Source organism: Pelobates fuscus, chromosome 13, assembly GCF_036172605.1.
Source record: "Pelobates fuscus isolate aPelFus1 chromosome 13, aPelFus1.pri, whole genome shotgun sequence".
Taxonomy (NCBI): domain Eukaryota; kingdom Metazoa; phylum Chordata; class Amphibia; order Anura; family Pelobatidae; genus Pelobates; species Pelobates fuscus.
In genome coordinates this window covers 26,053,461-26,069,662 of record NC_086329.1, presented here as the reverse complement: position 1 = coordinate 26,069,662, position 16,202 = coordinate 26,053,461, and the positions used below count along the sequence as shown (strand labels likewise).

The following is a 16,202-nucleotide window of genomic DNA, read 5'->3' as shown; positions in this document are numbered from 1 at the left end:
TTGTCCTGTATGTGGCTAATGTAAGAGCTTTCTACCAGCAAACCTCAGAATCGTAACCTTGTAACAAGCATGCCATTTGTACAAGATAATGTAAAAAAATAAATTACAAAAATCACATTTTATTAATTAGTTTTTTCCCCCTTTGACTCCTTTTTGATGGTGATGACCTCCATAAATAACCACCTTATTTTTTTCACTGAATGTCGTAAATTACCTGAACATTTCCCCTCATATTTTCCTTTTAAAATGTTTGCCTTGTATCTGTCAAAGCCAATTGACAAGCAATAGTTTGGATGTGTGTGTGCATGTATGTATGTGTGTGTGTATATATATGTATGTGTGTGTGTGTATATTTTATTTATTACATTTTTTGTAATTTATTTATCCAGTGAGTGGTCAATAATGACTTCCCTTTCTGTGGAGTAAATTTCCTGTGATAATCAGCAATTCATAAGAGGAATGTTTTTTTGTTGTTGTTTTTTTTTTATACAAATCTGTGGTTACAATCGCTACAGCGCCCAATGTTATACAATCACTGATGTAATTTCATTGAACAACAAACAATCCCCCACTCCGCATTATTGAAGGATAAAGCACTGACAGGGACATCTGGCAATTAACTACTTAAAGACTGTTCCTGGGAATAATTATAGGTGAGCCAAGAATTCTTCCTTCTCTGCCATTTAACAATGAGCATGTAGGGTTAGTAATTGCAGTAATTACACATTTATAATAGAATGGATGTGTTTTGTGTGTGTGCTTTTTCCATGTCAAAGGGGACGTCAGTAACTCTATAAAAGGCACAGGCAACGTTCGACACTCCAGATGTTGTGAACTAAATCTCACCTGAAGCTTTGCCCGTACTATGGCTGTGAGAGCATTATGGGAGATGTAGTCCACAACATCTGGAGAGCCAAAGGTTTGCCTGCCCCTGCTCTATACTACGAATGGATTTTCTTTTGTTATTCAAATTTGCAAGGACAGAAAATGGTTGGAATTACGTACTCAGCCAATCACGGCTCTCCTTTATTTCAGAGGCAACAATGTGCATAACTTTTTTTTTTTTTTTAAACCACTAGTCGATAACAGTTTTTTTGCAATTATATAGTATAAAACACACTACAAACCGTTCCAGTTCTGTTACCACTATAGTTTCACGTTATACATAAAGCAATTTGCATATTTGACTGTTGTGTCCACACAAGTCATCTAGTAGTTCTGTGATGTAGGGGATCAGTGTCTAGTATGTATTTATTACAAAAAGAATCCCAGGGATCATCACTGGAGAGTTAAGACTTTCTGAGCTGCTGTGACTGGTATCTTTTAAGGATCTGTAGGTTATGCTGAATACAACAACGTTGTTGTACTTTGTCTATTAAGGTACCAGTTACCAAAGTCCTTGGTAATTTCCTGATAAGAACTGCTCACTTAATGTGATTTTTTCCATTAACTAGAAGGCACATTTTCTAACCCAGTCAGTGCATGTATGAAATATTATATAATAATTAAATTGCATAATAACTTGAACCTGATTTGACAGGTTTTTGAAGTCTCTAATAAACAAAGGGTGGTCCAGGATTGGCTCAGCAATTTTGTTTGGTTAGGATGTTCCCATTGGACTATAACCCACAATTTAGGGCTCCATTTAATATTAACTTTTCATGACCGGTTCCCTTTACGTTCTAAAATCTCGGTTAATAAATCGCTTGTCATAGTGATAAATGATATACGTAACTGCATTAGTGATTCTTGCTGGCAGGACACTCGCCCTCTGCGTCAAACACTCTCAAGTGTGGTTACCATATTTATAATTTATCACAGATTATTGGATAGCCCTGAATGTGTTTAGGCTCATTTTGCTGACAGGTGTTTGCATATATTGATGCTAACATTTCTTAAATGTAGCAGTTTGATATTGTAACTTACTTTTTTAATAATTAAAAAATGAAACGTCTGCATCAATGTTTGAATTTGCCGTCAATATACCTGTACTGGTCATTTAAACAGGGTCATTAGTACGTATACTTTTCACTGTGCTATATACTATTGCCTAGAGCAGTGATGGCGAACATTTTTGAGCCAGAGTTCCCAAACTGCAATACAAACCAAATTTTTTTTCCTCAAAGTGCCAACACGGCGCTGTGATTGTGAGGGGGTGCAGCGTGTGTAGTGTGAGAGAGACTTTGAAGTTTAGGATTGGGGATGAGTGTTGCCGGGTCTATAAAAAGAACTATAAAAAAAAAAAAAGAAAAAAAGTTACATTGGACCCAGAGCCAAACAAAGGTTGGTTGGCCGGGTCAGAGTTTCCGGAGTAAGGGAACCCTCCGCTGGGATCTGAGGTATCAAAGTGACAAGGCTGCTTTAAAAGACAGAGGAGCTAATTCATGCTTGAGATTAGCCTTTCTTTTAGCGATATGCCGTTTTCACAGCAAATAACTCCAAACCATTTAAGGGATCTACATCTGTTATCTAGAATATTCTGTTTTCCATATTCTAAGTGTTGTAGTCTTTGAAGATCTCAGCAGAGCTTTGAAGACTTCTATGAAGAAGGTGCTTTATTTGAGTGACACAGATCACTGGTAAAATATAACTTATAATTCAAATGGGAATGGGCTGGTCAGTACCAAAAAAGTTTAATGTTTCCATTTAGTTTAGCCGGTCACGTAGGCAGTGGGTGGTGGAACTAATGTAGAGAGGGCCCTGGTGAAAATATTTTCTTTTTTTATTTATATCTCTAACGCAAGGTTGGCCAAAAGGTAGACACTCAATTCCCACAATACTCCTCCTTGCAGGGTTGCATTTGTAAGCAGGTACTGTGTGTGTTTAATTTGTGCTTTGTTGATGTTTGAAGGCAGGAGTGTATTTGTGTGTAGTGTTTGCATTTAAATGCAAGGGCATTTGTGTGCGGTGCCGGCAATTGAACACAGTTCCGTTTGCGTGTATGCGTGTGTAGAAGTGGCGTTTCCTTTAGTGCAACTTGGTCTCCCTCTCCCTGTGCAGGAGGGGGCTTCTTCTGAGGTCTGGTGCAGCCTTCAGGGCCTCCACAATCAAAACAAAAGAACTACTGGTCCTCTCTGCTCACTACAAAGAGCGGCTGAGGGCCCCCAAACAGTCTTGGGCAACGGTGCACCACCGGTAGTTCTGCCGCTGCATGTAGGACAAGAAAGACTTTTTAAACATACTATACTTTTAATGTTGTTTAAAAACCTGATTTTTATTTTGTAGTACACACAATCTACAGTCTAATGGAAAATAACTAGACACAATAATCGAGCTCCAGACAATACTCCTATTTTATGGTTTTAGTTGGAAAAACCATAACCACTAAAGTGTGCTCTAGTGGTTATGGTGTGCAGAGCGCTCTGGTGCCTCCTCAAAGTAAGTAATCAAACTGTTATAGAGTTATTTGACCTGGGAACTGCAGGCATTGCTCCCCGCCTCCTCTCAGCATCTAGGAGAGCTGCAAGTTCCTGCTTAGGAGCTTCCGTTATTTCTCCTGAAATAAACCCTGCGGCGCAGGAAATTAAGTGCAGCCGTCCTTTTAATTGCGCTCTAAGCCCTGCACCGCTGGCTACAGAAATGGCAGGGAGTGATACGTAGCAGAACCAGAGGTAAGTAATCAAACCATTCTAATCTGGGTTCACTACTTACAATGGGGAGCGACAGGGGATGGCTCACTATAGGGGTTATAGTACTTGTAGCTATCCATTATTTAAAAATAAATAAAAAAAAAAAAAGTATATTCTGCACAAAAGTGAATGCTATCTATGGGAGAGAAAAAAATACTACAAATGAGAGGAAAAACCATGGTAGATACAAAGTATCAAAGGACCTTTAACTTATCAGCCAGCGTTTGGCTTGTCTGATGTTGGCTGTGGTTGAGCTAGCTACCCATGATTGGCTACCCAGGTCTATATGCATTGTTTCCCATATGAGCAGTACACACACAGATCTGGCTCTCTGTGTTTATGACACCGAATGATACAGGTAGACTTGTGTCCATTCTGACAGGAAACAAAACCATCTCTGTGTTTTAAGTCTAGGAAGTGTGGCGTGGTGTGAGTCTTATCTGCTGACTTTTATAGATGGGAAAAGTCATTTGCAGTACGTTCTGTTTTCAGCTTGGGACTTCCTTAGTGCTGTGGCTTTTGAGGTGCAATAAAATATATTCCTTTCTAGTAACAGTTTGTAGAAATTTTACAATTGTACAATGCAATCATTGAGAAACGTAACCACTGGGAACCTTGTAAAACACAGAAATCATGAACCTTTGTTTTTTTTCTAGAAAATAGCTGGTCTTGCTTGCTCCTGTAGTCATGCCGCTTGCCCCTGTAATAATGAGAACAATTTTCCTTCCTTTTTTTTTTTTTTTTGCATTTAGTTAGGTTTTAGGCAATGCATTATAGAAGAGAAATATTGCAAGAGTTAGTTCAAAAAGTACAAAGAGCAAAAAGGATCTGAAGGGATCGATAGCATTGCAACATGTTACCAAAAAAACACAGATGCAAAAACATAATGCAATACAATTAGACGCTAGCTAGTTTTTGTTCACATTTCTAGAAGTTAAAATGTAACCCGGTTAGTTCCGAGGATGGTGCAAGTCTCTTGTTCCTATTGGTGTAGATTATCCACCTATGTTTATATAATACATGATCAAAACGTCTTGCAGGTACCCTTGTTCATTTGTTAAACCAACTATGGCAAATTTGTATCCCTTTGTCATACAATGGGTGAAAATGTTAGCCCAATTACAAAGTGACAAACGGCTTAAACATGTGACAAAAAATCACGTTGAGGCCAGTGGATAAAACCATTAACTGTGTTAAGGAGAAAAGTTCATGCAATATATAAAATTGTCTATTCCAGTCTCTATCTAGATATTAATAAGATCCCCACTACTCACTCATTATCTAGAACAAATTTATGATGGTCGCAATGTGGTACAAGTACAGGAAATATTGGTCAGACCAAACAAATGTTTGAACTGTTGTACCAAGAAATCAGGCTGTTTCCTAGTACATTCTCATGTATGCCAGGTTTGCAGATATGTAATCGGTTTAATACCCCCGTGTAAAGGAATTGTGAAATCCACAGTATCTCTAGAGCAGTTGCATGGACCCATGACAAAGTGATATGGAAATCATTTATCCTGGAATTTCATACATGGGATATTTATTGCTCCATCAATTTAAAATCTACATATTTGATCCCAGTGCACCGTCAAGGCTTTTATATGCAGTTAGAGAGGTAGCCTGTGGGATCCTAATCCTTATCTTCCTGGGTGCAAGTCTCCTGTGTACCCGAATGTTTGGAGAGGAAGTGGCACCATCTTTGTGTGCACCACGTCTCAAGTTACAGATCTGAGACCTGGGCAATGTATTTGTTGTTTAGATGCAGAGTGTTTTAATGTACCCATGGGGATTGATTTTCATAAGATTGACGTGTCATTCCATAGGGCAATGTCCTACTTCACGCAGGGATTTAGGGAGGCATTGTTGGGTACTCAGGGTTGCAGTCCTAAACGCCGTGAAGGCAGGGATCTCCTACCCTATCATTTTCTGAGTAACCATTCAAAACACGTTGAAAGCAACCCTTGACCAAATAGCAAACTCCAAAATTATCCAAATCCCGAATTTTGTCTTTACCTTGGTGGCAGTCTTTTAGAATGGAGTCTTTTTTAGCTTTGAGAGCTAATTTAAGGGCACTGTGATCATACAAGTGTCACCCAATTATACAGAGACCTTTTTTTCTTCACAAGCAAAACTCTACATTTTTATGGCCCATGACATTGTGCGTGTTTAGGCAAACGGTGTATATATTCTCTAATCTGCATTCACAGTGTATCTTCTAGAGAAAAAGACTATGTTAAAAATCCCAGCCACCAATTTGCAGTCTTATTCCAGACCCTCACTATAATATATAGGAATGTAATGCAAAAGATTCCTTGTACCTTCTTCAACGCAGATGTACAAAGTAAGAACGCTAAACATCCGGTCCTTAAAATACCACAGATTCCACCTCCCATGGCTTAAATTTGAAAAAGAAAATAGGGTATACAGTGGGGTGGTGGGAGAGGGGAATGTGTACAAACATCTTGATGTGTATTTTAGAAAACAAGCCATATGGTTACTGAGCCTGTTCTAATGAATGACTGTCTTGATACAAATGGATTGTAAACGCACAATCCCATGAAGCACTCGTACCGCAGTCGGCACACTTACCGTTCCAGATCTTTGTCTGAGACTCCTCACTCTTGAGTGGCGTGAGTTGTAAACAAGCAGATGCATTGCAAATACCTGTTTTTATTAAATTACAATCCAGATGAGCGAGGGCTAGGAAAACGCATCAATGTAATGAGAAGGTTAATGCTTTCATTGACATCTGGCAACTCTACGCTAGAATGACAGAGAACATAAGCCGAACGCCGATAATGGGGAACGGTTTGAACATGATGCTACAATGACTTCGAATAGACAAAAAATGGCAATGATGGACGATTGCATTAGCTGATGATAATGGTTTAAAAAATAAATAAAAAGAGCAATTCAGTGAGCCTGTTGCTGTATATCATGACTGAATAATATTATACAGTATTAATCAAGTGTAACAGTAGCATGCTTGATGTTAATTGAAAACACACACACATATTAAATCTCGTCATATGGATTCAAATATGCTTGCCTTTGTATGAAAAAAATCTGGTGCTCTGTGGAGGAACACTGCACCGTAGTTTTTGAGACAATATTTTTTTTTTTTTATATACATTTTAGTTGTTTATTTCAATGTTTTTTATTTTTTTATAAAGAGGTTCTATTAAAGGTAAGTGTTATTGGATGTAGTCGCCATTTTGGAGTATAAGTAGGTTGAGCTTTGGTTGGTTAAAAATAAACAGCGAATCGAAACGCCACCATGTGTCTTCCTACCATGTGTTATGGTCTGCTCTCTATACAAATGCTGCTAGCAACAGTAAACTTAATAGAAAAGACCTATAACTCTTATTAAATTGCCTCATTGTGCTGTTTCATAAAAACCATTTATGTTAAGGTGTATGAAGCATTTCTCTCATTGTACACGGGTAGGCGTTCATATGTGGGAAACAAGCATCCCCCCCCCCCCCCCCTCCCCCTTTAGGCAAGTGTTTAATCGATATTGCACAAAGGTTAGGTTTAAATATATGCAATGATTGCTTTCAGGCCTGAAAGGTATATTTAATGTAAAATGTTAGAACCACTACACAGTTTATTCATTCATGTGAATAACCTGCAAGAAAAAAAGCCTAAAAATACAAACAAACCTCACGATTCGTACATTCTTAAAAAAAAAAAAAGTGTTTATTAATTATTTTCCATAAATATCAAGCAGATCGCAATGTTTGGAGATATGCTCAAGCAGAAATAGCCAAACATGGCTAAGAGATCTAGGGGTCTGGCCCTTTGCAAGGACCCTGGAGTGCTAATCACTACTTCCGTGTGCTGGACCATTTCGTTACAATGGTCTATGTGTGAATAGCAGCACCAAGTTAACACTCCATCGCTGTAAAGATTTTTTGTGATTTACTGTTCAGCATATGCGTGTCCTTAAAGAGTGTGGATTCCTTGTTGTTATTATTTTATCATTTATTTAACGCTAGCAAATTCCGTAGCGCTGTACAATTGTTCAGCAAGGGATGGCCTCTTCTGGTTACTGCTGTTGGCTAGTGCTTTCATAGTGAGGATGGTGGTCCACAGACACTCGAGTGCTCAAAGTTGTGTGTGCTAATGGAAAACGTGTGCATTATGACATAATAATAACTATCTTGGTATCTTTTTCTCTTTGCAGACCTTCACAGCGTGGTGTAACTCACATCTCCGTAAAGCCGGTACACAGATCGAGAATATAGACGAAGATTTCAGAGATGGCCTTAAACTCATGTTACTGCTTGAAGTCATTTCAGGTGAGCATTCTCCGTGTGACTTTTATCACCGAGCTCCAACTGCTGTCCTGCCAGGAAAGTTATCTAAAGTTTGTTTCACTTCTCTCTGTTAATCACTTATTTGTAAGCCAACTATTAACCCTAATATGGACCCTTGTTGAGGTGGATCGCCCTTTAAAAAAAACTCCAAAAACCATAAAATATAAAATAAAAATGCCAGCTAAGGGCTTAATCTCTAAATGTGCAACATTTTAAAGCAAAATACTGCACATACAGACTTCAGGCACCATGACCACTGCAAATCAATGAAGTGTTAATGGTGCTTGTAGTAACCCTTTATAGGAACACCATAGGTTCAAGAATACAAACATGTAGTCCTGTCTCTATAGTTTTAAAATCACTATTTAGGTGCCCCCCTTCTTAAAAAAGTATAAATCTCCGCTTTATACCAGTCCAGCGCTGCTCCTGCCCCTTGGCGGAGATCAATCTAGTTGACAATCTCAGCCAATCCAATGCACATGCGTGGCAATACGCTGCGTTGCGCCAATCTGAAACTCCTCATAGAGATACATTGAATCAATGCATCTCTATGGGGAAAGTTCAGCGCTTCCATGCAGAATGTGAAGACATTGCATGTCCATGCTGCAGACTGTGCAGCACTGACCCAGGAAGTACCTCTAGTGGCCACCTGCGTGACTGCCACTGGAGGTATCCCTAGGCAGTAAGGTAAACACTGCCTTTTCTCTGGAAAAAAAAATGCAGGGACAGCTTATACCCATCAGAAAAACTACATTTAGCTGTAGTGGCTCTGTTGACTTTAGTGTCCCTTTATCCAAAAAGTGAAACCAAACAAATTTCCTTCTGTAAAGGTTCGGATTGCAGAGCTGCATAAATAAAAGGTAAATAGAAATCCACACAATGTAACTAAATTAACCATTGTCAATAGTAAGAAGTTGGGTAACCACAGCTCAAAGAGACCCTCACTTTTCTATTGGCGTCCTGTTTTATAAATCTCCAACATACAACTCTTGGGAGAGACCTTGACATGGATCTCTGGTGAGATGTTTACTAGATCATTGTATTTGCCAAATAGCCTCTTGCTTTTGATGAAAGGAATACATTGGGGTTCTAAATACAATGACTTAACCCACAGGTAATAATATATCTTATTGAATTGTTTTTACCACGGAATAGGTGAGCGTTTACCCAAACCAGAGCGAGGCAAGATGCGTGTACATAAAATCTCCAATGTCAACAAAGCCCTGGACTTTATTGCCAGTAAAGGGGTGAAGTTGGTGTCTATTGGTGCAGAAGGTAAGAATTCTACATTTTGTGTGTAGTGTGTATGCCTCTGTGTATAAGTTTTAGAAATATTCAGCACAGTCCTGTGGAATCATTTATTCCAAACCCTAACATCAGAAGTACATACCTGCTAACGGTTTGTTTGTAAGAGCATGTGCACGTCCTAAGAGCCCCAATTACAGATAAGTATGGATCTCAAAGTATTAATTTGATCGCAATTAACCTTTTGTTAAATGCTTAATGCTGTGCTACTTCTTTCTCTAAACCGTAATAATGTGCTGATCGAAATTGTGTCAAATCCTTGGAAATGCTGTTTATTTCATATACCAACATAGATGGTGTGTGTTAGAATATGGAAACTGTGAAATATCGTTTCTAGAATGCCTGTTTAAATTCTGCAGATTCTGCATCGAGTTCAAATGTTTTACAAGGCCGACAGAGAATCTCTGTCTGACCTTTTACTCATGTACGGCAGTTAACTTTGTGAAACCGGGACTTCTTAGCTTAATATCGAATTGTTACTCTTTTTCTAAAGTCCTTATAACTGCTGCCATTACTGTGGGGCCCCCCGCTGCACGAATATAAATTATAATCCCCTAAACAACCTTTTCTCTATACATCTCTGACTCCTGAATCACATTGTCTCTCTGATGGTGGATATAAATCTCCTTGGGTACAAATAATAGTACTCGGGCCTCAACTGCTTAGTGTTTGTGCTCACAGAGCAGGTGTTTCCTTTTTTCAGTTTGACATAACCGTGACCGTTTCTTAATTTATACGTTTGTTTTGTTTGTCTTCAAGACTTCATTTGTTTCAAAAGCTTTATTCGTCAAAGTTCTATTATTCAAACGATTCAAAATATTTTTTTGCCAAAAGGTGAATATGCCCCAATTCAAAACGTGTTTTTTAGAATAGAATTTGATGACCCATACAGGAGGATTCCTTTAGCATATTACTACATTTTACGTGGTTTTACCATTTGTAATGGAAGTGCTAATAAGAGAGTCAAAAATAATTTTCTGTATTCAGTTCGTTATTTTCATTTCTCCTTTTCATTTATTATCTATATAATTTTTTTTTATTTATTTTACTAGTTTGGTGGCTGCCATATTAAATTTGACTTAAACTCTACAAAGTCATGAGAAACTCCTTCTTATTATAAAACTGTTCTAAAGAGTTTTTTGTTTGCAATATCTACCATTTTATGTTGGGGGTTTTGTAGCCTAAAACATAGCAATGAAATATATATTTTGAGTTTAATACCATTTATAAACAGTTCTTTGTTAAGTAAAGATAGTGGGTGATTTTATTTTATGTTGGCCAATACTGGGTGTGAATAGAATTTATATTGAAATATAATTTTCTAAATATTCTGTTGCATAGCGTGTTAATTGTGCTTTATTAATGAATGAAATCAACGAGATCACAATAAATGCAGGACCTGAATTAAACCTTTTTAATAACAAAAAAGTGACCAAGCAAGAGTTACAGAAACACATTATACTTGTGTTTAGCATTTACATAGGACACAAGATATTCTGCAATACCTGAAAATTATAGAAAGGGGCTATTTAGAGGTGAAGAAAGCCCGGCTCAAAGGAGCTTACAATTTATGAGGATTTGACTTAGGCGGATATATAGCATCCGATGTCTTGCTCAGGGGTACTTACTGGATAGGTGGTATGACCAGGATTTGAACCTTAGCCAAAATAGTATTATATGATTTCTGATGCTGCTGCTCCAAATTAACATGTATTGGTGGCAGATGGACGTCCTAACTTTTGGTCACTTGCTTAATTTAAAAAAAAAAATTATAATTTATATGCACCTTCACCTACAAAAACAGGTGGTTGTGTGTTCTGTAACAGACGATCGGGGACCCATTTGAAAAAAAAAAAAAAACAATTTTTTTGACATGCAGAGTGATTATCTTAAACAAATCATCATAAACCATCTGTATTGTTTTCTTTTTAGAAATTGTAGACGGAAATGCTAAAATGACGCTGGGAATGATTTGGACGATTATCCTCCGGTTTGCTATCCAAGACATTTCTGTTGAAGGTGACATATTTTTTTTTTATTTTTTTTTTTGTTTGTTTTTTAAATTTTTTATTTAGTTAATCGAACAGAAAATACTTGTGTAATTTTCATTTTGCTTAGTATTAAATGTATTTATTTTCACTTTTAAATTGTACAAATCAATGGTGTAACTTTGACAATGATGTGGGTGCTAATTTATATTTGTAATTTTAAAGAACATTTACAAAAGCTTTTGACATTTAAATGTACTATTTGAATACTTTTTTTACTATATTGATCGCAGTCTTCATACAAATATGTATCGTATGTTTAGCTTTATGAAGGTAGGCTCAACGCTGTTTGTATATCAGTTAAAAAAAATAAATAACACTGGCGGAGCCTGGCAGCTATGCCGAGCGGCCACACATCATGGGAGCTCCAAGCTAAAAGTGAGCAAATATAGCCGTAATTCCAGCTAAAGCCCTACATCTTGCCAAGTTATAATCCCGAACACGAGGTGCTAACGCTGCAGCTACAAGCAGCAGGTCTCACAACCGTAATCAGCGGCTCCTACCGCGAGATAGATCTGAGGCCTGCTCGGAAGGCGCAAGGGAGGCGGCTGATCCCTTCGCCGATCGTGGCGTGCCTGCCCGGGGGCATCTCAATCAAATGTTCCCCCCTGCCGGTGAGGGACATCCTGGCAAACATAGCCTGAACAAAGCATCAGCAGAGCATTACCTGCACCGCTGGACCAGCACTCATAACTATGGTGGACACCACATGCAGCCCCGCACCCAGCTCTCCACTGCCCCCTCAGAACGTCTCGATCGCCTGTTTGCTGACTTCTGGGACAAGCTATCCCGCCGCAGAGGCACCATTGAGCAGACCCCACAGAACACCATCCCGAGCACTACCACACTGGGACCTTCAGACCCTGGACGGAACACCGGTGCTGCACGGACAGTGCGAGGGAGAAGGCGAAGGAACAGATGATGGCCTCAGAGCTGCAGAACGGCGGAAAGCCACCTTACATCAGAGCAGAGGGCTGCATGGGGTAGACCCCCCCCCCCCCCCCCCCAAAACCCCTCTCCCCCCTGGGAGTTCACTACACCGCATCTAAAGAGACACCCTGCCCGAGTTCAAGCAGCACGCTGTCATGAAACTCGAGCACAAGCCCTGGACGCATACAGCAATGAAACCTGCAAACTCAGAACACCGGACTGTGTTGGTAATGGGGGCTCGGGGGCACCAGAGCACACATGAGTACTACCTAGCGGTTACCCAAAGCTTACAGTTTCACATCTTGAAAAAAAAAAAAAAAAGCAAGTTAAATTAAAGTCCCATTAATACGTAGATCAAAGGAAGCCTTCGAGGTCCAAACATCTTTCATATGATCTTTACACTAGACTTATGCCTACTTTTACATGGCAACTACACCATTTTGAAACAAAATTTGTCAAGGTATATTTTTCAATGTGAAAACATACATCAAACAATCCAGTACATTCTGATCTAGGTTGGTGGTTAGTGACCATTTTTGGTGTCAAGGTTAGCCCTAATTTGTCAAACGCTTTAGACGTTTAAGTCCAGGAGGTAGCTGTAGTGGCTATAGCAGATGTATGGCCAACCTGCCAAAATTGTGTGCAATCATTGTAATGCATTTCTGTATTAAGTTGACGAAACCGTATAACCTTGCGTGTATAGTCTACATGTTACATCACTGTTTTAATAATTCATCTGTTGTGTTTTTTTTTTTTTTTTGGTCTTTCACCCACTATCATTCTATATATTCCTAACAACCTTTTAACATGGTATGTATGTTACCTTTTTTAAAGAAACGTCGGCCAAAGAAGGTTTGCTGTTATGGTGTCAGAGGAAAACTGCGCCATACAAGAATGTAAATATCCAAAACTTCCACATCAGGTCAGTGGTGATATATGTGGAATACCCAAAATGTACTTCTAGAAATCTGAGGATTCATTTATTAGTATTGTTAAAGGAGCACTATAGGGTCAGGAACACAAACCTGTATTCCTGACCCAATCGTGTTTAAATCACCATCGGCACCCCCCTTTCCTCCCTAAATATAGTAACATCTTACTTGTATTCAAGTCTGCAGCTGCTGCCTCTGCCTCTGATCTGTCTACTTGGCTGACCTCATCAGAAGTGATTCTGTCAGCCAATCACAATGCTTTTCCATAGGATTGACTGAGACTGTCAAGGAGGCAGATCGGGGCAGAGCCAGCACAAGCCAATCCCTGGCCAATCAGCATCTCCTCATAGAGTTACACTGAATCAATGCATTTCTATAAGGAAAGTTCAGTGTCTGCATGCAGAGGGTGGAGACACTGAATGACAGTGCTGCTCACTGTGCAGCACTTCCCCAGGAAGCACCTCTAGCAACCATTTGAGGAGTGGCCAGTGTAGTTATCCCTAGGCTGTAATGTAAACCCTGCATGTTCTCTGAAAAGACCGTGTTTACTGCAAAATGCCTGAAAGGAATGATTACACCCAAAAAAAATGCAATAAGATGTAGTTGTTCTGGTGACTATAGTGTCACTTTAATGATCGTGTTTGAAAATTTTGTTTAATAGATTAATACTATATCTGGAAGCCTTAACAGACACTCTGTGCCATACTAAAGTCACAGAAAAGTATTGATGTGAAATGTTAAGGATGTTCAGAAGGAACAAGAATGTATCTCATTGTTTCCGAATTCTAATTATCCACCCATAGCTGTTCCTGGGAAAGCTTCAAGTTACAATTATTCTCATGTGGCATGATTTAAAAATGTTCTAATTTTTAGGCCAGAATTGTAAACCTTAAAAAAATATATATATTTTTTTTTACCATATATATCTTTTTATATATCTTAACCATCCAATATTATACACCTATATAATTATATCTGTATTTTTTTTTTTTTATGTATTTATTTTCCTTTTTTATTTTATCACAGATTGTACACTGTCTGTGTTTGTATCTATGTTTTGTTGATTTATAATCGTTTTATACGGTCTCTACAGCTGGAAAGATGGTCTTGGCTTCTGCGCACTCATTCATAGACATCGGCCAGAACTCATAGACTACGGCAAGTTACGGAAGGTAAATTTATGCCCTTTGCTGTAAATTCTGTAATCCTGGAACAAAATGAGTGTAGGTTCTATACTTTTCATATTGCTAAAATCTATAATATTAAATGAACCTACAGCTAAATCTTTTATGTTAAAATGCAATTTCAAGAAAAACATTGCGCTGTACAATGAAAATAAATATTTGTACATGAAATAAAATATATTCTGGTATTAAGATTCACAATTTTAGGGGCGGAGCCAAGCCACGGATCCGAGCAGCCGCATGTCACTGAGGCTCCGAGCCGACGAACGCCCGTATTGCGGCAAAATTGGATTTCTACCCAAATTGCCCGAAAAGCACCCCCAGACTTGACTTACCGGCCATGGGGAAGAAAACCAAAAAGCTACGATCCGAAAAACCACATATGGGCATGAACATCGGCGACCTTTGGCGCCAGGCCCGGAGTGGAGGGGAGCCCAAGATGGCCGACGGCTCAGATGCAGACACAGACATCTCCGATGATTTCTCCCTGGGCATGACAGAGAGCAGCACAGTGGAGCGGCAGGCCACCAAACCCTCCACCTCTCCACCAGACTCTGCTCCAGTAACGACTACAATTATGAGGGAGCTCCTCGCGGAACTTAGGCAGAACCTCCAGGCCGACATGGCCCAACTGCGACAAGAGGTACGAGGCCTAACAAACCGCATGGGGACAATAGAGAATGAGACCCGTGAAACTATCCAGCATACAGCCCAGCTTCAACGGGTTGTGCAGGAACTGCAGGCTCATCAAGCTAGGACTGATCAGAAGCTGGCGGCAGCGGAAGACCAGAGGCGCAGTCTCAACCTTAAAATAAGAGGTATATCGGAGGAGACTTTGGAGACTGAGACACCACACATGCTGCGGCGACTCCTCGCAGCGCTGCTGCCACCCAAACAGGCAAAACAGGTTGGCATAGAGGGGATGTTCCGCCTGCCAAAATCGGCAAAAGCACAGAGTTCGGCACCAAGGGACTTACTGGTGAGGTTCCAGAGCAGCAAGGATAGATCAGCGGCCATGGGAGCGATCCGGAACCATTCACCTTACACCTGTGAGGGAATGCAGCTCTCGTTTTATAGGGACTTCTCGGCATATACCATGGCATGGAGAAGGTCGCTACAAGCTTTCACATCCCTGCTCAGAGCCAAAGGCATATCATACAGATGGAAATCACAACATATGGAGGTCCAACATGGCACCGTAGCATACCCTGTTCAGGACTTACAGGAAGCGAACAACCTGCTGCCTCGCTTGGGACTACCTAAGGATGCTCTGAAAACAGTCCAACCAGACGCCACGGTACCAGCAACCCACACATGGAACCCGGACACAGTGCGTCCATTTGTACCCAGGGGGACAAAGCCAGATGCTTACGTGAAGGTCACTACCTGAATGGCAGCGGACTATCTGCAGAAACCGGTTGATCCAGCGGGTGACCACAACCACAGAGGACTATTAAAGGCACTAATTTGCTTTTTTCCTTCTGTTTTTTCTTTTTTAATTTTTATAGTAATATGTTAATTTATGTTCCTCTCTCAGATATACTTTGCCTCTACTCCCCCACCCACAGGCTAACACCATAGGCCCAAGGTGCACCCCCAGAGCGCATCCACCCAAAAGGGTATCCCACCACACATGAGACAACCACCGGCCCTCACAAAACCCCACGGGACCTTAGCTAAATGTGACACATAAGTACACATCTAAAATTACACCCGTGCCATCCATCGACAGGTCTTAAAGATAGAATCAGCCACATGTATTAGGAGACCTACCAATGATACTGCTTATAAATGATCCTTACCCTCCGCACAGAAACAAACGGAGCTTACAATAACTATTAACACCATGCTA

At 39.8% G+C, this 16,202-nt stretch overlaps 1 protein-coding gene across 3 annotated transcripts in view; it reads left to right on the top strand.

Moving 5' to 3' along the window:
• The window catches only part of ACTN1 (actinin alpha 1), an 87,565-nt gene that overhangs the window by 32,299 nt on the left and 39,064 nt on the right, over positions 1-16,202 (top strand). For all 3 annotated transcript variants that reach the window (XM_063439593.1, XM_063439594.1, XM_063439592.1), the window contains exons 2-6: positions 7,819-7,933; positions 9,107-9,226; positions 11,189-11,275; positions 13,069-13,156; positions 14,260-14,338. In XM_063439593.1, coding sequence (XP_063295663.1) covers positions 7,819-7,933; positions 9,107-9,226; positions 11,189-11,275; positions 13,069-13,156; positions 14,260-14,338 — 489 coding nt within the window. The remainder of the gene's footprint in view (positions 1-7,818; positions 7,934-9,106; positions 9,227-11,188; positions 11,276-13,068; positions 13,157-14,259; positions 14,339-16,202) is intronic.